Source organism: Pseudonaja textilis, chromosome 2 (genome assembly GCF_049901715.1).
Source record: "Pseudonaja textilis isolate UNSWEBS1 chromosome 2, rPseTex1.2, whole genome shotgun sequence".
Lineage (NCBI taxonomy): Eukaryota > Metazoa > Chordata > Lepidosauria > Squamata > Elapidae > Pseudonaja > Pseudonaja textilis.
In genome coordinates, this window is record NC_141991.1 from 5638873 (window position 1) to 5665621 (window position 26749).

Sequence of the window (26749 nt, forward strand, 5' to 3'; positions counted from 1 at the left end):
CTCCTGAAATCTTTGGGTCTAAAAATCCTGACAGTTGGCTTAGACTTTTATTGGAATGGAGAAAGGAAAACTGCAATGGAGGTCACTGAAGTATTATTGTGCATAAAATAATAATATTAATAATGTAATGATGGTCAAAGATAAAAAAGAGTCTTTACGTACAGATATATATATATATATATATATATATATATATATATATATATATATATATATATATATATATATACAGAAGCATGCGGTGGGGCAGGTTTGTGTGTATACACACCCACCCACCCACCTGTGGATTCAGCTGGTTGGTTTGAAGTGTATCGCTTTTATCAACTAGCCAAAATTCTCTTCTCTGCTCAAGCTAGAATTTCCTGGGTGCTAAAGTCCGATCTGTCCGAAACGCACCAGGGTGCCCAACAGTGAAGCTGACCGCTTAGAACTACGTCACTGAAATGTCAAAAGTGAAATCATTCGATTGTATGTCGGCCTTTCCTACCAATAAGGCCTCCATCGGTGGTTTTTCCTCAGTCGCCTCCAGCTTCACTCCGTTCCTCCACCTCCCGCCGCCCTCAAGACAGGCCAAGGGAGGGCTGGCTGAAAAACCATCTGGATCATAGTCTATGGTCATCTCTCTGAACTGGTTTGATTGCGTGTCGGCCTTTCCTACCGATAAGGCCTCCATGGGTGGTTTTACCTCAGTCACCAACAGCTTCACTCCGTTCCTCCACTCCCCGCCGCCCTCAAAACAGGCCAAGGGAGCTGCGCGGCTGGCTGAAAAACCATCTGGATCGTAGTCTACGGTCATCTGTCTGAATTGGTTCCCTTTCAGGCTGGCCGCTCTCCTGTGGATCAGCTGGTGCTTGTACAAACTGGACGTGTAGCTGAATTTTCGTCCACAGTCTGGGCAGGTGTAAGGTTTCTCTCCCGTATGGATCCGGTCGTGCCTTACCAAATCCGCCTTGTCCCGGAAGCCTTTGATGCAGACAAAGCACCAGTATCTCTTCTGCCCTCGACGGCTGATGGTTTTCCTGGCCGTTTTGCCTTCCTGATCCGTGCCAGAGGCAGCTTTGGGAGGCTGATTCATTGATGGGCGCTGTCCTAGGCTGCCGGCAAAGGGGCCAACTCTGTTCTCGGGGAATGTTTGGTTAGGCCAGGCCCAAGAAGAGGTTGCCCCAACCCGGTGGCTATTTTCCTGGTTCCCGTGCTGTTCTTGGTCTCCTGCAATAAGAAAAAAAGTCTAAATATACCAGCCAAAGAAAAAGCAGATCCTCAACCCACATAAGCAACTTGGACCATTCAGACAAGCTCATAAAGTAGCTAAGAACTTAGGCCAGTGGTGGCTAACCTTTTTGGGTTCCTGTGCCAAAAATTGTGCGTGCACTTGCACGCTTACGCTCATGTGCCAGCACCCAGAAGGCAATGCGCACCCCTGCCTCCTACACATGCGTGTGCAATCCCTACCCACCCACCCCCTGCCACCCCCTAACCTGCACTGTGCCACACAGCTGATTTTCAGCTGGTTTGAGGCCCTTTTTGGCCTCCCAGAGGCTTGAGGAAGGCTTCTGCAGGCTTTTTAGGCCAAAAACTAGGCCCGTTTCATCACTTCCGATATTTCTGGAAAAGCAGGAAGTGACTAAACAGGCCTACTCTTCGTCCTGAAAAACCTGCAGAAGCCTTCCTCAAGCCTCTGGGAGTCTGAAAGAGGCCTAAAACCAGCTGAAAATCAGTTGTGAGGCACACGAATGCGCAGTGAGGTACGTTTTCCTGCAGCTTGTGTGCCGGCACAAATGGTTCTGCCCTCACGAACTTAGGTTAAAGGTTTGCCATCACAAACTTAGGCTAAATCCGATGTATTGAACAACATCATGAAGAAATTTCAACAACTGCTACTGAAGCAGTAGAAAAATTACACATAAAGCACTTTTATATTTAGCAGAAGTCCCCAATGCCCCAGAGCTTTGCTTAATACAATATTGTGTAAAACCTCAAGGTCACTGAACCAAGGAACTAACCATATTACAGTAAACAAAGGTGGATATGGAAAATAACAGATGGTGTAAGATAAAATGAGTAATTAGATGTATTTCTCTTTTTTGGTATATATGTTATTCTCCTTTTTTGGTATAGTTTAATCAAAGTAACGCCCCGGGCTAAGCTGAGGTCATGAAGTGTATAAAAGTGACGCCTCAGGAAGAGCCAAGGGTTCAGAATCTGCCATTCTAATGCTCTGAACCTTGTGCACAAATAAAAACCTGTATTCTCCAACCTTTCGTGGTCTGGTGTCCTGATTTGGAAGCAAGAATTGCTGCAACACTACAATTTGAGAACAAGGTAATAATAGAGTATACAATACAGCGTGAGGAGCCCTGATGGCGCAGTGGTTAGAATGCAGGCTAATTCTGCCGACTGTCAGCAGTTCGACCATGACCAGCTCAAGGTTGACTCAGCCTTCCATCCTTCCGAGGTCGATAAAATGGAGACCCAGATTGTTGCGGGATCAATAGGCTGGCTCCGTATACCACTTAGAGAGGGATGTAAAGCACTGGGGAGCAGTACATAAGTTTAATTGCTATTGCTATAATACTATATTAGTATAGTACTTTTGAACGACTGGGTTGGCAGGAGCTGGAGCGTGTGATAGGAGCTCACTCTGCTCGAAGGCGAGACTGTTGATCATCAGCCCAGCATTCTAACCTCATGAGCCACCACGCTCTCAACTAGTATAGTAGTATTATATTAATATATAATTATATTAATATATAAATTATATAATATACAATTATTAACGTATACATGCTGACGTACAACACTTCACTTAGTGATGGTTCAATGTTACAACGGCACTGGAAAAAGTGATTTGCGACCATTTTTCACACTTATGACCATTGCAGCCTCCCCATAGTCACTTGATTGACATTGGGAGGCTTGATAACTGACTAACATTTATGACGGTTGCAATGTCCCAGAGTCATGGGATTCGCTTCTGGCGACCTTCTGACCAGCAACTAGATTCACTGAACAACCGTGTTACTAACTTAACAACTGCAGTGATCCATTTAACAAATGTGGCAAGAAGAGTCGTAAAATGGGTCAAGAGTCACGTAACACATTTCTCACTTAGCAACAGAAATGTTTGACTCCATTGTGGCCATAAGTTGAGGACTATCTCTAGTACAATCATATTAATCATATTAATATTTTAATTATATAATGTAGCATATATATAATCCTATCACATGATTTTATATGTATGTGTTGTGACTCGGAGGTCTGAACCTGCCTTGTTAGAAGATACAGACTTGAGTAATGAGGGAGAGAGGGATTTGGCTTCGAGATTTGAGCCTGCCTTGCTGGAAGACACAGACTTGAGCTAGGAGGAAGAGGAGGACTTGGCTCTGAGGTTTGAGCCTGCGTTGCTGGAGGATTCAGAATCATCTTCCTCCCCGGGACCATCCTCCCTGGTTGTGCCTCAGGTGTTGGCAGATAATCAGGAGAGCGTGCCGGAGTCCTTGGCTGAGGATCAAGCCGAGGAATGCTGGTTTGATGCAAGGCAAAGACGCAGGCAGAAGCGGGAAATGCAACGTAAAAGGAAAGGTCAAATCAGGAACTGACTTGAGAGACTGACACGCCCCTCAGGAAATAAAAGAGGGCGTGTTAGCTCGGAATAGTCGTTCGGGACAATTTGTTTATTTGTGATAGCAGCTTGGACAAATTCTCCTTGCGGCATTTGCTTCTTGATTTATGGTCTTGTTTGTTATCGGACTTGGCACGCAGCTTTTGGAAGACTGCCAAGGATTCCTCCAGTCAAAGGAATTTAACTCTGTCGTTCCTGGTCCTGTCTGTTTATTTATATTCCTTTGGAGGCTTGGACTCTCACTTCATGGTCACAGGTGAGACAGAATATATATATAAAATATAATATAATATAATATAATATAATATATATATATATATATATATATATATATATATATATATATATATATTTGTTTTCGTAGATTTTCACTGGTACAGGTATGTAGGTCTAGGTGTGCTCGGGTCCTTCCCCGTGTAAGATTAAGAGTATCTTGGTGACATTTCGGCGAGGTCCCACTCGCCATCCTCAGGCTGGTGCTTTCTGCTTCATGCCAGTGCAAGCAGTGTGTGATCGGAGCTGCCGCCTCTCTATAAATACTGGTGGTGGGGGCTGGTGTGCTGGGCTGGTTGGCTGCGCTGCTGCCTCTTGATTGGTTGATGGAGTTGATGTTGGTATAATGGGCTGTGTGATGGCCTTGTGAGTTTTGCTGTGGAGATATCCTGGATCTTGTGCTGTAATCTTACTGATTTTGTCTGTAGTATCATAACATAATGGAGACCTAGAAGATGAACAGACCTATGGAACAGCTGTCCTGCCCTACAAAAGAGGTACTACAGACAAAATCAGTAAGATACTACACAGGCATCACATCAAGACTGCCTTCAAAACAGACAGAAAAATAGCAGCCATCCTAAGAAACCCCAAAGATAACACTGACCTTGAAAACCAAGGCATATATGAAGTCCCCTGTGCATCATGCCCGGCCATATACATTGGACAGACCAATAGAAGAATAAGTACCCGCCTGGATGAACACAAAAATGCAGTAAAAAAGCTGGAACACACTTCCTCACTAGTCTAACACATGAAAGCCGCAGGTCATAGCATCAACTTCAATGGCACCAAAACCCTAGCCACTATAGAAAACCCCAGCCACAGAATTATTAGAGAAACCATAGAGATTGAAAAACGACCTGAAAACATGAATAGAAGAGATGATTCCACCATACTGTCAATTATTTGGAAGCCTGCACTCACAAACAAAAAAAATCTCCACACCACTAGCCAGGCAAACACCTGGGCACAAACAGATCCCCCCTGATACCTCCAGCTCAAACACACCCCAACCAGGCACCCAGATGAAACCTAGCTTCCTAACAAATATTAGCCTTCCATTTACTTGGAGCCAAGCTGCACTAAAAGCCTCCAATATAGGAACACAATGTTGCCAGCCAATCAAGACACAAAAAAAGCCACAAAACAGACAGAAGATATTAGAAACATCAATCAAGCAGAACACAGCAAACTCCAAGAGCAATAAACACAGACCAAGACACCCAACCAATCAGGATGAAAAAAAAAACCATTCTGGCACAGCAGTAGACTAGCACCAAATTTAAAACAGAAACGGCTGTGAAAGTCTGACTCACAGACGAACGCAATATAGACGCCTGATGATGGCAGATGAGATTCTGCTGAAATGTTGCTACAACTTTAAAAGTACAACTATAAAGATGTGGGAAAATACCCGAACAAAGCTGAATACCATACATGTAAGTACCTACGAAAACTTAAGAAAACATGTGTGTGTGTGTGTGTGTATGTATATGTGTGTGTGTGTGTATATATATATATATATATATATATATGTTTTCTGAGGTTCTCATGGGTATTTGTATGTGGATCTTTGGTTGTTCAGGTTTTCCCCCGTAAGATTCAAGTATCTAGGCAACGTTTCAATGAAGTCTCATTCATCATCTTCAGGCTTCTGTCTCCGGCTCTGTGCTTCTCAGAGTAATGTGAGATTGCAGCTGCTTCCTCCTTTTAACTGCCAGTGGGGTGGGACTTGATTGGGTGGGGGCTTGCTGTGTTCTGATTGGGTGGGGGGTGTGTTCTCATTGGTAGGGGGTTTGGCTGTGTTCTGATTGGTTGGGGGTTAGCCGTGTTCTGATTGGTTGGAGGCGTGTTCTGTTCAGGTGGGGGCTTGGTTGTGCTCAGGTTAGTCTTAGTTGCTGGGGATTTGAGCTGGTGAGTTGTGATCTTGCTGTTTGGCTTCGAGTTCGTGGTCCTTCTGCATCTTCATAGTGGGTGTCGGTTTGCTTCATGTATGGCTCGGAGGGGTTTGAAGTGGGTAGTGATGCAGCTGCCGTGCAGCTTCTGGTCCATGGTCATGTCTCATCTTCTGAGTGGGTGGGAGTCTGTTTTCTACATGGAAGTGTGGTGGTGGCATCTTGTGTGGCTCTCATGGGTGTGGGTCTGGTGTCCTTCTTCATGTTAGGTACTCGTCTGTTCATGAGGGCGGGTTTCCAAATGGCTGGAAGGCGGGAGGTGTCATCTCGTTTGTTCATGCTGTGTGGGCGTTTTCTATCTCTATGGCTTCTCTGATTATTCTGCTGTTGAAGTGTTCGGTTTTGGCGATAGTTCTGGTATTTTTAAAATCAATTTCATGTCCTGTGGCTTTGAGGTGTTGGACCAGGGAAGAGGTCGTTTCTTCTTTTTTGATTGAGTTCTTATGTTCTTCAATGCGTGCACTTATTCTTCTGTTAGTTTGTCCAATGTATGTGGTAGGGCAGGCAGTGCAGGGGATTTCATATACCCTTGGTTTTCTAATTGATTTTGTCTTTGGGGTTTCTTAGGATGGTGGATATTTTTCTGTTTGTGCAGAATGCTGTTTTGATGTTGTGTTTTTGGAGGATCTTGCTAATTTTGTCTGTAGTGCCTTTTATATATGGGAGGAGGGCTTTGGCCGTTTTCTTGTTCTCTGTCTTGGATTTTGGTTGGGGTTTCTTTTTGGATTAGGTGGGTAATCTTCTTTCTTTGGAATCCATTGGCTGCAAGTACGTTGGTGAGAGTGTGTAGTTCGGTTTTTTGGTGTTGTTCATCGGCTAAGCATTTTGTTCTGGAGATGAGTGTCTTGGCTACGGAATTTATCTGTGCTGGGTGGTGGTGTGAGAGTGCATGTAGATAGCGGTTAGTATGTGTTTTCTTCTAGCCAAACAGCAAGATCACAACTCACCAGCTCAAATCCCCCAGCAACTAAGACTAACCTGAGCACAACCAAGCCCCCACCTGAACAGAACACGCCTCCAACCAATCAGAACACGGCTAACCCCCAACCAATCAGAACACAGCCAAACCCCCTACCAATGAGAACACACCCCCACCCAATCAGAACACAGCCAAGCCCCCACCCAATCAAGTCCCACCCCACTGGCAGTTAAAAGGAGGAAGCAGCTGCAATCTCACATTACTCTGAGAAGCACAGAGCCGGAGACAGAAGCCTGAAGATGATGAATGAGACTTCATCGAAACGTTGCCTAGATACTTCGAATCTTACGCGGAGAAAACCCGAACAACCAAAGATCCATATATATATATATATACCCATGAGAACCTCAGAAAACAAATATATATATATATATATATATATATATATATATATATATATATATATATATATATATATATATATGGATCTTTGGTTATTGGGTTTTTTCCATAAGATTGGAAGTATCTAGGCAACGCTTCGATGAAGTCTCATTCATCATCTTCATCATCTTCACTCTGAGAAGCACAGAGCCGAAGACACAAGCCTGAAGATGATGAATGAGACCTCATCGAAATGTTGCCTAGATACTTCCAATCTTACGCGGGAGAAAACCTGAATAACCAAAGATCCACATACAAATACCTGCGAGAACCTCAGAAAACACACACAAACACACACACACACACACATATATATATATGTATAGTAATATATTAATATATGACACAATCATATATTATCGTATTGAAGCAGCTGGATAAGAGCATATAAAGCACTTTTCATATAAAGCATATAAAGCACTTTTTATATTTAGTATAGGTCAACAAGTCATATTTAGCAAAGGTCCCGGCTTCCCGTTGCTTTGCTTAACAAAACATTGTGTAACCCACAAGATTGCTGAACTCAGGAACTTGAACTAACCACGTTACTGTAAACAAGGGTGAACATGGAAAATAACTGATAGTGTAAGATAACTGAGTGATCAAAAATATACTTGTTATTTCCTTTTTATACTTTCTTTATAGAAATGTATGCAATTTTGTCCTTATTTGGTAAAATGTAATAAGAGTAACGCCCAGATCTACACTGATGTCATAACAGGTATAAAAATATTGTCTCAGGAAGAACTGGGGGTTCAGAATTTGCCATGTTAATGCTCTGAACACTTTGCGCAAATAAAACCTGTATTCTCCAACCTTTCGTGGTCTTGTGTCCTGATTTGGAAGCAAGATTTGCTGCAACAGTATAAATGTTTTAATTGCATAATATAGTATTCTAAAAATACGAGTTCTAGATGTACTTTTAAGAGAAGAAACAGACATGTTGCAATCTCCAGAACTGGAGAAGAGGCGAACCCTGGTGTCAGCTTTGGAAGCCCTATTGAGATCCGATGCTCCCACGCTGCCACAACTGAGGGGGAGCGGGAGGGGGGAATTCATTTGAGAATATCTAGTTAGACAAAATAAAATTCTTTTTCTGGTTCAAGGTCACGTAGTGTTGCGCATAGTGGAAAGGAAGTTTTACATTGGGACGGATGTGATGTGGAGATGGGGACGGGGGATGGATTTGTAGTTTTTACTTTTGCAAGGAAGCCCGAAACTTTCAGATTCAGGATTCCACAGATGTGCCAGTTACTATCCAAATAGAAGGAACTTTTGAGAGATGTCTGTCTTGTAGTTATTGGCTGGAATGGAGATTTGCTGGAATGTTGACACCCGGAGACTCCTTATCTCTTACACTAGAGGTCTCCAAATTTTAAGACTTTAAGAATTCTGGGAGTTGAAGTCCACAAGTCTTAAAGTTTCCAAGTTTGTGGACCCTGTCTTACGCTTTCATCCATACCTTTGTAGGTTTCGCCTTTGAGATGTTTCCTCGTATGTCGGTTGAGAGCTGGCTTTTGGGTGAAACTTTGCCCACACTCAACGCAGCTGTAAGGCCTCTCACCCGTATGAACCGTCTGATGTCGAAGGACCTGAGAAACATCCCGGAAACTTTTTCCACATGCTAAGCACTCTGGACGCTTGCGACTACCCATGTCAGTCCTTGGGTGTTTCATACTTGGGATGAAACCTGTTTGGAGGAAGCGAAGAAAAGAAAAGAAAAACAACCCAAACTACCATAAGTGTACAGATAGTTCTCGACTTACAACATGGGTGTCAAACACAAAGCCTGTGGGCTTGATGCGGCCTGAGATGTGGTCGGATTCAGCCCACGGGGGCCATCCTGGAAAATGTTAAGGGGCCAGCCCGCGTTGCTTCAGCCCGGTCTACCTAATGCAAAGAGGAAAACATCGGGCCAGCGTGATTTTGGCCCGGTCTACCCAGGGTGAAGAGGAAACATACCAGCAGTTTGGGGAGTGGTGTTAAGCTGGCCACGCCCACCCAGTCAGCCACACGTGACTACAGAAGGAACAGATCAGACATCCAGCCCTTGCTTATCAGTGGAGACCAAGTGGCCGGTTTTAAGTTTCTGGGTGTTACCCTAAAAGAGGACCTGACCTGGGGTGCCACATTGCAGCCATGGTCAAAAGGGCCCAGCAGAGATTATACTACCTGAGACTTCTCAGAAAACAACAGCTGAATGAAAAACTGCTGGTGCCCTTCTACCACTGCACCATAGAGAGTATCTTAATTTACTGCACTTCTGTATGGTTTGCCAATTGCACAGTGGCAGATAGGAAAGCACTCCAGAGGGTTAACGTCATTGCCCAGAGGATCATGGGTTGCCCTCTCCCCTCTTTGGAAGAGCTTTATAGCTCCCGCTGCCTTAAGAAAGCTCAAAACATTCTCAAAGATCCATCTCATCCTGGGCACCCTTTTTTTGAACTATTACCATCTGGCAGACAGTACAGGAGAATAAAAACAAGGACAAATAGGCTGAAAAACAGCTTCTATCCCAGGGCAGTAACTCTACTGAATTCTACTGTATAGTGGAATATTAAAGCAATATTAGGGGTTTTCAATTCAATGTATAGAATGTGAAGGATGTGTGTTTGTGTTCATTTTGACAGTTACAATGTACACTGACGATGGTATTTAATTTAGTTGTATGAGGTGCAATGACAATAAAGTAAAGTAAAAAAGGAAAGGAAAGGAGAGGAAAGGAAAGGAAAGGAAAGGAAAGGAAAGGAAAGGAAAGGAAAGGAAAGGAAAGGAAAGGAAAGGAAACTAAACTAAACTAAACTAAACTAAACTAAACTAAACTAAACTAAACTAAACTAAACTAAACCTAAACTAAACTAAAGGCACTCCAGCACTCCTGAGGTCAACCACAGCCCTGAGGCAGCCCTCAATGAAATTGAGTTCGATACCACTGACTTATGACCACAACTGAGGCCAAAATTTATGTTTCTAAGCGAGACAGTTGCTAAGTGAGCTTTTGTCCTGTTTTACAACCTTTCTTCCCACGGTTGGTAAGTGAATCGCTGCAGTTGCTAAATTTAGTCATGCAGTTCTCAAGCTTCCCCATTGGCTTTCCTTGTCGCAAAAGGAGATTAAACAGGATCCTGAGACACTGCAATCCATCATGAATAGGAACCCATTACCAAGCATTCCGGATTTTGATCACATGACCCTAGGGATGCTGCAAACGGTCGTTAAGCATGAAAAATGGTTGTACGTCATTTTTTTTCAGTACCGTTGTTAACGTCGAGAACAGTCATTACCCAATGTTTGTAAATTGAGAGCTATCGCTATATGCATCCGTAGATTGACAACACATTTTAGTGTTTTGATTAACAGGCAGCCAAATGGAGAAGGGGAACCATTTTGGAAGATACGGTAAGGTTCCAGCAAAACGTTACCAGAGATAAATTTTTAGATCCTCGTAATTTACATTTTTATGCAATGTTTTGATAGTTTTTTAGATTGATATTGAAGCTCTGGGCATTGGCACAAGTAAAATAATAATAGTAAGCTTGTTGTAGGCCAAGATTTCTATAGTTGGATTTTAAAGTGTGTAATTTAACTCTGAGGAAAAATAATAATAAAATAATAATAACAGAGGAGCTTCTGTGGGGCAGAATGCAGTCCTGCAAGCTACTTCTGCAGCCAGCTGCCTACAATTTGGCAGTTTAAATCCCACCAGGCTCAAAGTTGACTCAGCCTTCTGTCCTTCCGAGGTGGGTAAAATGAGGACCCAAATTGTTGTGGGGGGCAATAGGCTGACTCTGTAAAACGGGGCTGTAAAGCACAAAAAAGCGGCATATAAGTCTTAAGTGCTATTGCTAATAATTACAACCTGTAAGCCTCCCAAAGATACCTTTGGGGGAGATGGGCGGCAGAACCGTTTAATAAATAAATACATAAATTTGCAAGAACTGAGAGATTTTTAATTGCTGTGATCCTCATTATGTCTGATTTCTCTCACACTATTTAGGTGTGTTTATGTGTGAGAAGAGGGAAGAGGAACTTTAATCCTCACAGCAAGGGTAGGTAGAGAGGCTCATGTGTAGTAATTAACAAATAATTACTATGGAAGGGCTACCCCCATAACACGCATTGAAAATTATATATATATATATTATATAAAATTATATATATATTTTCTTAAGTTTTCATGAATATTTATATGTATGGTATTCAGCTTTGTTTGGGTATTTTTCCACGTCATTATAGTTGTGCTTTTAAAGTTGTAGTAATGTTTCAGCAGAATCTCATCTGCCATCATCAGGCTTCTGTATAGTGTTTGTCAGATGAACACTATACAGAAGCCTGATGATGGCAGATGAGATTCTGCCAAAACGTTGCTACAATTTTAAATGTTTTTGTAGATTTTCACGGGTACAGGTATACAGGTCTTGGCCTGTTCGGGTTTTTTCCCGTGTAAGATTGAGAGCATCTTGGCAACGTTTCGACAAGGTTCCGCTCGCCATCTTCAGGCTGGTGAAGGTCATCACACAGCCCATGACCCAGGTCATTACAACCCAGGAGATTACAGCACAAGACCCAGGATGTCAAAACAATAGAACTCAGAAGGTCATCACACAGCCCATTACCCAGGTCATTACAACCCAGGAGATTACAGCACAGGACCCAGGATGTCAAAACAATAGAACCCAGAAGGTCATCACACAGCCCATTACCCAGGTCTTTACAACACAGGAGGCGGATAGACTCACAGCCAATACCTCAGCCACACATGTTCTTACAAAAAAGCCAGCCAATCTGCAAACATCAACTCCATCAATCAATCAAGAAATGACAACATAGCCAACCTCCCCACCAGTATATATAGGGAGACGGCAGCTCCGATCACACTTTGCTCGCACAAGCACGAAGCCAAAAGCACCAGCCTGAAGATGGCGAGTGGGACCTCGTCGAAACGTTGCCAAGATGCTCTCAATCTTACACAGAAAAAGCCCTGAACACGCGAAGACCTGCATATAAATATATATATACACATATACATATACATAAACATAATATACACATACACATACATTTTGGAAGCTTTTAAAAGTGTAGTTATTTCGTGGAACCTTATCTTAAGGTTATGAAGCCATCTCTGTTCCCTATTTTTAATGCTTGTTGTCAGTGGTGGGCTGCAAATTTTTTAACAACCGGTTCTCTAGCTGGGTAGGCGTGGCCGGTTGGTCATGTGACTGAGTGGGTGATGTCACTCATCACAGCCAGCCCCACCTCCTGGTCACTCGCCTCAAAGGAAGAGGTTGGATTCAGCTGGTTGGGACTAATCCCATCACTGCCTGGCCCTGCCCCCGCGCATTTTTTGGCCTGTTTTTAGGCCGTTTTCAGGCAGTTTTTTGGGCAGTTTTCAGGCCAATTTTGGCTGGAAAGATGGCCTTAAAACAGCTCAAAAATGGCTTGAAAGCCCACAAAACAGGCCATTTTTAGGCTGTTTTTCCAGCCAAGATACGCCTGAAAACATCCTGAAAAATGGCCTGAAAATAACCTGAAAACAGCCTGAAAAACAGTCCTTTTGGGGGGCCTTTTCAGGCCGTTTTTCACCCCTAAAATGGCCAAAAATGGTCCAAAGAACAGGCAGGGCTGGGGCCTGCCGGTGGTCTGATTTGCCCATTCTCCGAACCGTGCAGAATCGGGACAAGGGGTTCTGGCGAACCTGTCTGAACTGGCAGCAGCCCAACGCTGCTTGTGGTTCTGTTTGAGCAGTGTGCCTTTATTGCGCCTTTGTTGTATTACTGTGGATGTTTTATGTGGGTTCCTGGCAGGGGTGGGATTCAAATTTTTAACAACTGGTTCTGTGGACGTGGCTTAGGTGGTGGGCGTGGCTTGGTGGTCATGTGACTGGGTTGACGTGGCTTGGTGGTCATGTTATTGGCTGGGCGTGGCCAACTCAATATCACTCCCATCGAGGCATGCATCTCCTCGCCTGGCCTCTCATGATTGTGGGGATGCTGTAACAGTCGTAAGTGTGAAAAATGGTCTTAAGTCACTTTTTTCAGGGCCATTGTAACTTTGAATGGTCACTCCACACAAGCAAAGTACCAGCAAAGGAGGGGAAAAAAAACTCCAAAGAAGTTCCAGAGACAGGAAGTCTAGTCCTGCCAAGAATGTAATAAGGGTTAACGGAGAGGCAGTTTCTGTAAGCAACACCAGAATGTTTCCTTCCTGCCTTCCTTACAGGATTAGGCCAGTAATTTCTTCCAACAACTGGTTCTCGGAACTGCTTAGAATGTTAACAACCGGTTCTAGCAAATAGGTGCAAACTGGTAGAATCCCACCCCTGATTCCTGCTCTATGTAAGCTGGCAGGTTTCTCTAAACGTAGAAAATAAACCAAAATAAAGATTGGCTGCCTGCAGTCCAGTGGATGGCAGGATGACAAAAATCACCATTGCTGCCGAAAGTTGCAATTATAGCCCAAAATCGTACGGCAATTTTTATCGTTTCTCATACAATCTCCCAGTGTAGAAGAGGACACAGGTGAGCTTGGAGAATATATTTGGCCATTGTTAGCAAAACAGGAGCTTGGTCCTGGTAACTACATATAGGTAATCCTCAACTTACAACCCCAATTGAGCCCAAAACTCATGCTGTTAAGTGAAACATTTGTTAAGGGTCAGTTTGCCTCCTTTTACGACTTTTCTTGCCACCATTGTTAAGTGAATCATTACACCTCTAAAGTTCGTAACAGGTCATGATGAGTCACTTTTTCAATGCCATTGTAACTTTGAACGATCACTAAATGAACTGTTGTAAGTCAAGGACCACCTGTGATCTGGTTGTTAAGTGAATCTGGTTTTCCCTTCGACTTTGCTAGTTACAAGGTCGCAAAAGGGGATCACATGACCTTGGGGCACTGCAACCGTCATAAATGTGAGTCAGTTGTCAAACATCCAAATCATGTGACTATGGGAGTGCTGCGATGGTTATAAGAGTGAAAAACAATCATAGGTCACTTTTTTCAATGCCCTTGTAATTTCAAATGGTCACTAAATGAACTGTTGTAAGTCGACTACTTGTGCAGCATGTGAAAGAAACTCAAGATTCCCTTTCTTGATTGTCTTTGGTGCAGGAGAAAGAAAAGATGAAAAACACTATTAAGGCTTTCGATATTTCACATTTCGAGACCTTCAAATTTCTAGGTTCTATCATATCACATGACCTAAAATGGACACCTCACATCAAAAACATCATCAAAAAAGCACAACAAAGAATGTTCTTTCTGCACCAACTCAGAAAGCTCAAACTGTCCAAGGAGCTGCTGATCCAGTTCTACAGGGGAACTACTGAGTCTGTCATCTGCACCTCTATAGCTGTCTGGTTTGGTTCTGCAACCCAACAGGACAGACACAGACTTCAGAGGATAATTAGGACTGCAGAAAAAACAATTACTACCCACCTGCCTTCCATTGAGGACCTGTATACTGCATGAGTCAAAAAGAGGGCTGTGAAGATATTTACAGACCCCTCACATCCCGGACATAAACTGTTTCAACTCCTTCCCTCAAAAGGACACTATAGAGCACTGCACACAGAACAACTAGACACAAGGACAGTTTTTCCCCGAAAGCCATCACTCTTCTAAACAAATACTTCCCTCAACACTGTTCAACTATTTACAAAGTCTGCACTACTATTACCGTTAATCTCCTCATCACTCCTTATCACCCACTTGTGACTATATGACTGTGACTTTGTCGCCTGTATCCTTACGATTTATATTGACTGTTTCCTAGTATGTACCTGATGAATCTTGACTCTGGATGAATGTATCTTTTCTTTTATGTACACTGAGAGCATTTGCACCAAAGACAAATTCCTTGTGTGTCCAATCACATTTGGCCAATAAAGTATTTTATTCTGTTCTGTTCTATTTTATTCTATTCTTATGATTCTTGACTCTTGACAAATGTATCTTTTCTTTTATGTACACTGAGAGCATTTGCACCAAAGACAAATTCCTTGTGTGTCCAATCACATTTGGCCAATAAAGTATTTTATTCTGTTCTGTTCTGTTCTATTCTATTCTATTCTTATGATTCTTGACTCTTGACAAATGTATCTTTTCTTTTATGTACACTGAGAGCATTTGCACCAAAGACAAATTTCTCGTGTGTCCAGTCACACTTGGCCAATAAAGAATTCTATTCTATTCTATTCTATTCTATTCTATTCTATTCTATTCTATTCTATTCTATTCTATTCTATTCTATTCTATTCCATTCCATTCCATTCCATTCCTTTTTCTATTCTATTGAAAAATATAGGCCTCACAATATTCTGTTCATGTAGCTTAGATCGGTGTTTCTCAACCTTGGCACAACTCAATTAACAACCGTCTTGCTCAGTCGTGGTCTTAAGCCGAGGACTCAGCCACCCTCCAATATTCCCTATGAGATTCCCTTTGAGATAACGGCAGGGCAGCCTTCATCGTACCTGAGTCATTCTGGCTTTCCAAATGTTTTCTCAGATGCCGGTTAAGTGCTGGTTTCTGGGTGAAACTCTGCCCACATTGGAAGCAGGCGTAGGGTTTCTCTCCCGTGTGGACGGTTTGATGCCGGAGAACGTGTGAAAGGTCCCGGAAACTTTTCCCGCATTCTGGGCACTTCGGACGCTTCCGACCCGAATGGGAATTCTGGTGATTACGAAGCTGCAAAGCGTCTTGAAAGCTTTCGCCGCATTCGAGGCACCAGTGTCCGTGTTCCTCCAAACGGACCACCGTCTCGTAGACCCCTTCGCTGCAAAGCCTCGCTCCGTCCCCTTTCTGGATCGGCTCCGGTGGGTTCGTCTTCACCAACCCATCCCTTCCCTCGAGGGATCCTGGTTGCCCCATTAAGGATCCAAACAACATGGGAAGCTCAGGATCCCCTGGCTGTGAAGCTCCCCCTAGGGGATTCCTGCTTATCGCGGGGTCACCTGTGGAAACAGCATAAACATCCAGATGTTGAGCTTCCTCTACTAGACCAAGAACAAGAAACAACGGCTGGAATTGTATCCTGGTACATCAGGTTGCGGGGGGGCTGTATCCTTCCCAGCACCTAGTTTCCAACAGAGACGGCCTAGATCCGTGATGGAGAACCTATGGCGCGCGTGCCACAGGGCCATTTGTGCCGGCATGTGACCTGCAGGCAAAGTTACCTCACAGCTGTTTTTCGGCCTCCCAGAGGCTTGAGGAAAGCCTTTGCAGGCCGAAAAATAGGCCCGTTTTTCGTCACTTCCTGTATTTTCGGAAATACCGGAAGTGACGAAATGGGCCTATTTTTCGGCCTGCAAAGGGTGCAAAAGCTTTCCTCAAGCCTCTGGGAGGCCAAAAAAGGCCTCAAACGGGCCGAAAATCAGCTGGGAGGTGCAGTGCAGGTAAGGGGGCAGCATGGGAGGATTGTGCACGCATGCGCAGGGTGCATGGGGGGGGCGAGCATTGCCTTCTGGGTGCTGGCAATTTTGGGCACAGGAACCCCAAAAGGTTAGTCAACACTGGCCTAGGTTGAACTATGACTAGCTTATTATTGGGGTTATTATTACCATACTACTAGCTTATTCCTAAAGGAAACCAACCCTGACTATTCTTTGGAAGGACATAAGCCGCTTTTTTCAGCGCTATTGTAACCGGTCACTAAACGAACTATTCAATACAGATAGTCCTCAACTTATGACCACCACTGAGGGAAACATTTATCCTGCTCAGTGAAAAATTGATTAAGTGAGTTTGGTTGGCCTCCTTTGACAACCTTTTTTGCCATCGTTGTTAAGCGAATCACCGCCGTGGTTAAATTAGCCACGCGGTGGTTTAGTGAACCTGGCTTCCCCATGGACTTTTGTTCATCAGATGGTCGCAAAAGGGGTTCGCGTGACACACACACATACACACACCCCGGGACACTGCAACTGTCATAAATGCGAATCAGTTGCCAAGCGTCTGAATTTTGATCATGTGATGCTGCAACGGCCGTAAGTGTGAATAAAGGTCATAAGTCACTTTTTTCAGCATTAGTGTAACTTCAGTCACTAAATGAACTGTTGTAAGTCAAGGGCTACCTGTATTCAATATGGGTAAATACTGATTGTACACTTCCAGCACCCAATCAACATGTAACACTCTCTCCTGCCTTTACTACCAGGAGTACCTACCCGCTGAGCTGGGATCCTGACCATCTTTCAGTTCAGCTTCTCCACAAAGGAGGCTGTTAGATCCAGAGGTTGCCAGGGATCCTTCAGCCTCTGGGGAGATCATCACCACTGCTGTGCACGGTTCCAGCACCTAAAATAGAATATGGAATATAGAATATAGAACATAGAACATAGAAAATGGAATAGAACAGAATGGAATATAGAATGGAATGGAATGCAATGCAATGTAATAGAATATAGAATGGATTAGATTAGAATAGAGTGGAATATGGAATAGAATGGAGTAGAATAAGAATAGAATGGAATAGAATAGAATAGAATATAGAATGGAATGGAATAGAATAGAATATAGAATGGAACAGAATAGAATGTAGAATGGAATAGAATAGAATACGGAGTAGAATATAGAATGGAATATAGAATGCAATGCAATGCAATGCAATGTAATAGAATATAGAATGGAATAGTATAGAGTAGGATATGGAATAGAATGGAATAGAATAAGAATAGAATGGAGTAGAATCGAATATAGAATGGAATGGAATAGAATAGAATATAGAATGAAATAGAATAGAATATAGAATGGAATATAGAATATAGCGTGGAATGGAATGGAATGGAATAAAACAGAACAGAATAGAATGTGGAGTGGAATGGAATGGAATGGAATAGAATATAGAATGGAATGGAGAAAAATAATAGAATATAGAATGGAATAGAATATGGGATGGAATGGAACAGAACAGAACAGGAATAGAATATGGAGTGGAGTAGAATGGAATGGAATAGAATAGAATAGAATAGAATAGAATAGAATAGAATAGAATAGAATAGAATAGAATAGAATAGAATAGTAATCTTCTAGTCCAACCCCCTGCTCAGTTGATGCTAATTCAGACTATAAACTCTATCCCCTGTTACACTGGTATATATACAAGGTGAAAGCCTCAGAAATGAAAATAGATTAATTTTACCAGAATTGGGTCACTAATAAAGGAAAATTAAATTCTGAGTATTAATTGGCTCCAGGTTCTAACATACAGCTTCCGGTTAAAACTGCATCAAAATAATTCAAAATTACATGGAGGGATGTGCGATTAAGCTCCATAACTTTTCTGCAAAATGTGATATAGTGATGAGATGGTGCCACACCAATAAATTTATCTTTTTATTGATACCGATAGCATAACTTTTCCATTCATTTATCCGTGTAACATCGTCATGCTTTTTGCATGAAAAAATGGACAAACTCTAACATCAGATTAAACGACAAGGTTTCCATCTTTATTTGGTATCTAAACTGAGCCTTTTGGCTTTTCTCTTGTGAAATGCAGCAGGTGTCAACTCATAAAACATTTTGTATACACGTTTTATAGCTGACAACAGAAAGAAGGGGAGGAGGTTTCAAAGAGGAGGCGGCAGTGTGGAATCGAAAGTACATTCCATTCATATTTTCTTCAAAGACTGATTAGATGACTGAAGCTCCTGCCGTGCAAAAATCTAATTGGAGAGCATGATTGATGACTCCTGGCTATGGATGTTTTTCGTTGGATGATACACCCAGAGGGGTGGGGGTGGGGAAAGCAGAATCAAGGATGATAGTGAATTACGTATCTCAGAGTTGGCTACGCCCAGGTTAGTGCTGGACATAGGATGGTGGCTTCAAATAAATCCTCTTTAGTTTTGGGAGTGTGGCTTGAGGCTCATGATTTAATTGGAGTAACTGCCAGAATCCTGACAGTAGGATCATCCCTGGGAAGATTCCAGCATGGACAGACTCCATTTCCCTTGGTATGTTTTCTCCATGCCTGCAATATCCTGGTGGAATCTCACTCTATCACTAACTGCCCCACAGTTCAAAGGGAAATAGTCTAAATGCGAGTGTAAGAAGTGAATTTTCAGTGACATGTTTGCACCAAGTGTTTTATAGCAGGGGTCGCCAGCCTTTTGGACTTCAGGGACCACCAAACTCATAATTTTAAACCCCACAGACCACTAATATGAATTTTGACTGGCGGTGGCTTGCTGACGTTGGTGGGGAAAGTCGGTCCCATATTCCAGAGCTGCAGGAGTCACAGGACTGGCCCTTTGGTCATCCCGGAGCAGCTGCTCCTCCACCCAGGTACACCGGCCTGCCATGGACTGGAGGAGCTGCTCCGAGATGATCAAAGGGCCAGTCTTGTGACTCCTGAAGCTCTGGAATATGGGACCGACTTTCCCACCAACGTCAGCAAGCCACCCGGGTGGATTTCCCTCCCCCGCCGTTGGTCTTACCTTCCATTTCCAGCTTGCGTGGCTCTACTCAAGGTAAGGTTTGTACTCGGCCAAAGGGTGAGGGCCAGTGGGTGGGTGGGCCATGTAGGTGGCGCAGCCTTGTGTTCCCATGCAGCCTGGATTAATTGCTTTGAGGGGAGTGCTTTGGGAGGGGGACATTTCTCTGCAGACCACCAAAATTTTCTCGCCGACCACCAGTGATCCGCGGCCCACCGGTTGGCGACCACTGCTTTTTAGGACCTAAACAAATTTCCCACCTGTTTTTTATAGTCATCTGCCTTGCTGTTCTCAAAATGGAGATCAATTTATACACTTCCATTGAGTAGCATTTTCATTGTTGTATCGTACTTTGTCAAGATATTACAAGGCATCATGATAAAAAAAGATAAAACCACACTATAAAAAAGATGTTGAGACTCTAGAAAAAGTACAGAGAAGAGCAACCAGGATGATGAAGGGACTGGAGACTAAAACATACAACAAATGGTTGCAGGAACTGGGCACGGCTAGTCTAGTGAAGAGAAGGATCAGGGGAGACATGATAGCAGTCTTCCAATATTTGAGGGGCTGCCACAGGGAGGAAGGGGGTCAAGCTATTTTCTAAAGCACCCGAAGGCCAGACAAGGAATAATGGATGGAAACTGAACAAGGAAAGGTTCAACCTGGAAATAAGGAGAAACTTTCTGAACAATCAACCAATGGAACAGCTTTGCCTTCGGAAGTTGTGGGAGAGCCATTACTTGAGACTTTCAAGAAGAGATTGGGCTCCCATCCGTCAGATATGGTGTAGGTCTCCTGCTTAGGCGGGGAGTTGGACTAGATGACCTAGAAGGTCCCTTCCAACTCTGATTATCTGAAAAGTGCAAGCAACTGTTAAACAAATGTTAAGCAACTGATGAGGGAATAGACGGTGCATCCAAGAATCATCAGATGCTAACTTACAAAGAACGGTTGCAGGAACTGGGCCTGGCTAGTCTAGTGAAGAGAAGGACCAGGGGAGACACGATAGCTGTCTTCCAATATTTGAGGGGCTGCCACAGAGAGGAGGAAGAGGTCAAGCTATTTTCTAAAGTCCCCGAAGGCCAGACAAAGAATAATGGATGGAAACTGAACAAGGAGAGGTTCAACCTGGAAATAAGGAGAAACTTTCTGACAGTGAGAACAATCCACCAATGGAACAGCTTTGCCTTCAGAAGTTGTGGGAGCTTCATCACTGGAGGCTTTCAAGAAGAGACTAAATGGCCATCTGTCAGAAATGATGTGGGGTCTCCCAGAAAAAGAAATAATAAAGAAAATAATGTCTTGTGCAAAATTGGAGAGCTTAACCTTAGAATTGAAGAATAAAGGGGAATCAGCTTACTATGAAACTTGGAATAAGTTTTATCAGTGGATACAAAACAAGAAGACGCAATGAATAGAAACTAAAGCAAATACTGTATGAATAATAGGAAAGTTAATGGTTTAGCAATATTTTTGTATGTATGGTATATGCAGGGGTGGGATTCAAATTTTTTAACGACCGGTTCTGTGGGCGTGGCTTAATTGGTGGGCGTGGCTTGGTGGTCATGTGACTGAGTGGACGTGGCTTGGTGGTCATGTGACTGGCTGGGTGTGGCCAACTCAATATCACTCCCATCAAGGCACGCATCTCCTCGCCTGGCCTCTCATGACTGTGGAGATGCTGCAACAGTCGTAAGTGTGAAAAATGGTCATAAGTCACTTTTTTCAGTGCCATTATAACTTTGAATGGTCACTCCACACAAGCAAAGTACCAGCGAAGGAGGGAAAAAAAACTCCAAAGAAGTTCCAGAGACAGGAAGTCTAGTCCTGCCAAGAATGTAATAAGAGTTAACGGAGAGGCAGATTCTGTAAGCAACACCAGAATGTTTCCTTCCTGCCTTCCTTACAGGATTAGGCCAGTAATTTCTTCCAACAACTGGTTCTCCGAACTGCTTAGCATGTTAACAACCTGTTCTAGCAAATAGGTGCAAACTGGTAGAATCCCACCCCTGGGTATATGTAATGCCAAAACAGCAGCACCTTTGTATATTTACAGTTGCAAACAATAAAAAATATATTCAAAAAAAAAAGTAAAAAGAAAAATGGTGTGGGGTCCTTCCAACTCTGTTAATCTAATCTAATGATCATGGGATACCTCTCTCCCTCGTAGGCAAATATACTCGCCTGTGTATAAATCTTCACTGGGAAATATCTTGAAAATTTTAGCCAACCAGTTCCTTTATCACCTGTTTTCTCAATTCATCTAATCCAAATATGTCAAATTAACACATTTTATCTCAGAGGTCGACAATTTCCCCAAATTTGTAGGCCAGGGTTTCTTAGGAATATGAGTCACCTAGCAGCCATTTGGGTTGGACAATATATAAACCAGGATAGACCAGGATATCTTTAAGAAAATGCAAAACTGTAATTAGGTGTGGTTTCTCAAATGGCCATAAGATGGAGCCAGAAACCTGGGTTGTTTAGTCTTCGTCTCAGAAGAGAGTGCATCTCAGTGAGTATCTCTTTTTCCTTCAGTTGGAAAGTATTGCTGTTCCTCCTTTTTTCCTAACTGACTGATATTCATGGATTTGATGTAAGTCTGATACTGAACTGTTTTTGACACTGGACTTTGTTATTGGATTATCCCTGGACTGAAAACTGACTGATTTAACCTCTGAATGACTTTGGACTGCTTGTTTTGAACTTTGTTTAAACCTTTCTGGAAGTAAAACCTACATTTACTGTACAGTGTATCTGTGTGCTGTGTGTGTATTATTCAAAGACTACTCTCAAATACGTCTCCCTGTACGCGCTCATTCTCCTAACGGGGAATTACCTCAACAGTGTTACCTTAATCTCTTGTTTCTGATTCCTGAGGAACTCCTCTGCGAGACTCACTGCCTGGGAACAAGCTTGAGGACAACGGTCCCTGACCCAGCACTGCATCTCCGGAGGTAGGATAGCCAAGAACTGCTCTAGGATTACCAGCTCCAAGATCTGCTCTTTGGAGTGCTTCTCTGGCATCAGCCACTGATGGCAAAATTCCTGGAGTCTCTTGCAAACCTCTTCAGGTTCTTCAGCTTCCTGGTAACTGTACTGCCTAAAACGTTGGCGCAGAGCCTCGGTCAAAAGAGCCCCTTGGTCCACAAGTACATCCTTCATCAGGCTGTTTCCTTCAACCTCCGGACCATAAAGGATCCGAGGAGGAAACTCTCCGTTGTTGACTACCAAGAACTGAGGAACGCTGCTGTCTCCATTCAAGCCCTGGATGATGTTGGGGAGTAACTCGCAGGAGTTTGACTGGTGTGAAGTCCCAAACCCAGGAGGGAGAAGCTGGACCGTCTTCAAGACTTCCTGCCACTGGGTCTCCCAGCGTTGAGCCAAACCTTCTTCTGACCCTTGGACCGTCTCTTGGGGAGCCACCCAGCCTAGAAATTCTCCTATGCTCCCAACCTGGATGACTCGAGGGACCATCCGTTCCCCGTCAGCTTCTAAGGACCTCACTTGGGCTTCCTCCTCGGACTTCCTTGCAGGGTTCACGCCGTGCCCCAGAACATTCTGGAAGGAGAGGAAAGCGGCTCCTCCGGGCCTCAGTTCCGTAGCCATTTTTGCGGCTAACGTTTCACAGAAGGCAACATCTACCTTTCTCCGTGGAGGAAAGAGGCTGACGGGAGCTTTTCAAAGCTGCAATGAGGAGGATTTCCAAGCCAAACAAGCTCACAAACAATTGCAGCCTCTTCTCTGAAAGGTAGCTTTAAAAATAAAGATAAACGTTTACAAAGGAGGAACCAGATGGATCTTCTGGTGAGGCCCACAAACGTTGAAAGATTTCAGTTAAAAAAAGAAAATGAAAAGAAAGAAGTCACTCAAGGAAGGGGCCAGGAACATTTCTGGTCAGCAGAGTGAATTTTCTTCCTTGAAGGAACGGACAGCTGATTCTAAAAGAGAGAACATATATTAAAATGTTGGAATAAAACTCTGACCATCCCCAGATATTTTAAGTACTTATTAATCAAATTTATCTAGCCGCCCACCTCACATGAGCTGGGTGAACTGTAGCACTATTTTTTTCTCGGTTCAGGAAAATTCAACAGCATGCAAACTTTTTGGATAATTTCACCAGCTTCTAATCAACATAGTATTCAACAACGTTATGTTAGATTTCTTTTGTCTTCAACCAGCAGAACTATCGTTGTTTGTTTATTTATTTAAAAAAAAATGGTGGTGGTGCTCCCTGGCTTAACATGGCATTATGCTCAATTTACAACCACAATTGCGCACAACATTTGTGTTCCTAAACAAGACCTGAGTGAGGTTTGCCCCATTTTCCGACCTTTCTTGCCGCAGTTTTTAAGTGAATCAATGCAGTCGTTAATAATATGGCTGTTAAGGGAATCTGGCTTCCCCATGGAAGGTCACAAAAGGAAAACACATAATCCTGGGATACTATAACTGTCGTAAATGTGAGTCAGTTGCTAAGCATCTGAATCTGGCGATGGGATGTTGCAACAGCCATAAGTGTGAAAAATTGTGATAAGTCACTTTTTCCAGTACCATTTGTAACTTGTAACGGTCACTAAACAAATGACTGTAAGTTGAGGACTATCTGTATTTTTCTTTTTCCTTCTCTTTTTCCCTTGTTTATTTGACTGCAAAATCTTATGGAAAGAACTATCTTTCTGATGTTGGGATGACCCAGGGTGGAATACAAAATAAACAAAGTCCCAAAAACAGATGAAACCCCTTTTATTCCTTCACTTTGCTTCAAAGCTCCAAATATCCTTGACTGGAGGCAAAAAAAACTACCCCACAAACAATTACGGAAAGGAGGAAATGCCGTTTAAACTAAAAATGCTTATAAATTATAAAGAGTAAAAACAACACAAACCACACTGAAACAATTAAGGGAACCAGGCAAGATAAGGGCTTGAAGATGTTCACAGATATCGGAACACATGCTGGGAAGGATGGCAAACTCAGAGAGGAACCATAAACTGGAGATATTTCCATGCTTTGTTTCCAGCACTGGCCCATACGCACGCCGGTCCTTTTAACCAGTTCTCACAGCTGCAGCCCATGAAGAGGATCAAGGCCCTCTCTTCCCCAGTAGACCACGCCATTCCCGTCTCTCCCTTATCCTCTCCTCCCTGCGTGCCCTAGGATGGAGAAGGGATGAGCCTGGGTCTTCCTCTGACCGCCCAGCCGGCTTCTGCCCTTCCCCAGCCTCCTCCACAACCTCCGGAGCCACACCTCCACTCCCTTGGAGTCAGTCTCCAACATGACAGATGTAATCTATGCATTTACAGTCCCAACAATGAATTAAATGGGATTTGCTCCCAAGTAAATGAACCAAGGAATGTAAAATGTTAGCGTGAAATATTTAAAAGTTACCTTCTTGATTCCTCCAGAATTTCAGGATGACCAATACTGTGTCCCTTCTCAGCTGCTTTTTCCCCAAAACAATCCTGCAGAATAGGTCAGATCCAAAAGGAACAACTCTTTTAAATCAGAGTCTCGTCTTGAGTCCAACAATTAGAACGTCTTGAAAAACAGATATAACCCTTCCTGCTCAAGCTCTTCGATTTAAGATTTTGGTCCCTTTAAAGTTTTTTTTTTTTTAATTTAAACTACCAAAGATTTTAAAGGTATTTTTAGAGGTAAACCATTAACATTTTCAAAAAATTAATTTTACTTCATATTGGGATTGTTTCTAATAGGAGAAAACGTGGATTGCAATATTTCTAAAATAAATAAATCAGGGCCTAAAAGGCATCCTGTAAAACATAATATTTGTAGGTTCCGCAATTCTACCACACCTTGGCAGACTTAATAATAGACTAACTTTATTGTTACTTTAAATGCACACTCATCGGCCTACATTAAAATGAAATTTTGTTGCATACAGCTCACAAAGGGTCACCACCTCCGATATACACTACACAAACACGACAAAATAAATGAATAAATGCAAAATTACGCATATACTGTCAATTCTTTTTCTTGTAGATTTATTTGGGTGTGTAGCTATATAAACCTCCGCTTTTCCAATGCTAGAAACAAATTCTTGAAGCATGGTTAGCTTACCCCGCTGCAACTAAGGTGTCTAGTATAAGGAGGGGAAGTTACAAAAAGTATTTCAAGTTCCCCGTGCTGTGGTCTTCACACAGCATCCAAATTCATTGCAGCAAAGAGATTCTAAAAGGGCAGCAAAGCTTTATAAAAAGAGATTTCTAAAAGGGCAGGCAGCTCAGCCTATTGCAGCAGGAAGGAAGAAAATCCTGGTGGTTTGTTTGTTTGTTTTTTTAAAAAAGTGGAATCAAGAAGAAAATGGAAAATAAAAGGTTCCCCCGGAAGAGAAACTTAAGCTTCCACAACAAATTGAAAATTGAAAATGTAGCTAAGGAACGCACAAAGGGGGAAACTGCAAGAGAGCGCCAGGACCACAAGTGAGCAGAGACTGGACTCTGGCAAAACCCTTTTTGACGTCCCAATTTTGCACCCAGCGTGATTCTCACCTGTGCATTAATGCTCCGTCCCCACGATCTATGAGTTCCCACCCCACCACCACCCCGGTGTAGGTGAGAAGGGAGGGGTGTTTCTGTTGCCTCTTGTTCTGATAGTTTCCTCCAAGGCAGGGTGTTTGGGCGCAGGAAGAGGCCTTGCCGAATCCATATGCCCACCCATCCTCCAACCCCAAGGTTACTCCAGCCTCTCTAGGAAGTAGGAGTGGCTGCGGTGTAACCCTTTAGTGGGCTTTTAGAAGGAGCATGGAGGGAGCGAACCGTGCCCCAGGACGGGACAGCTCTGTGGCCTCCTGTTTGGGATGCGCGCGGAGAACATTTCAATTGGGATCCTTTTCTTTTTTAAAAAAAGGGGGCAGATGATGGCAAGGACGACAAGGCCACACAAGGCCTGGGGACAACAGAGGCCTACACAATGAGGCTCCTGGGATTTCTAGCATAGCTGGAGAAGAGGATTCCCCCAGAAGAGCTTTTATAATTCCCCGAGCATCTCTCAGTAGGGATCAATCTCAGTAGGAAGACCTTCTAATTCAGGGTTTCCCCAATCTTGGCCACTTTTACAGATA

General features: G+C 43.1%; 1 protein-coding gene across 3 annotated transcripts; it reads right to left on the bottom strand.

The window, feature by feature from the left end:
• Positions 1-17: 17 nt before the first annotated feature.
• Positions 18-26375, bottom strand: LOC113450948 (uncharacterized). 3 transcript variants are annotated; one of them, XM_026722288.2, is made up of 7 exons: positions 26178-26374; positions 25054-25127; positions 22513-23600; positions 17386-17515; positions 15694-16173; positions 8679-8906; positions 18-1209 (listed from the first exon to the last, which is right to left on the bottom strand). In XM_026722288.2, exons 3-7 carry the CDS (start codon positions 23266-23268, stop codon positions 431-433), a joined length of 2373 nt encoding a protein of 790 aa, XP_026578073.2. In that variant the 5' UTR covers positions 23269-23600; positions 25054-25127; positions 26178-26374; the 3' UTR covers positions 18-430. The 3 variants fall into 3 exon arrangements, with proteins under 3 accessions (XP_026578073.2, XP_087784010.1, XP_087784009.1); XM_087927884.1 differs by lacking the exon at positions 8679-8906 and having other exon boundaries at positions 26178-26375; XM_087927883.1 differs by lacking the exon at positions 25054-25127.
• Positions 26376-26749: the final 374 nt, after the last annotated feature.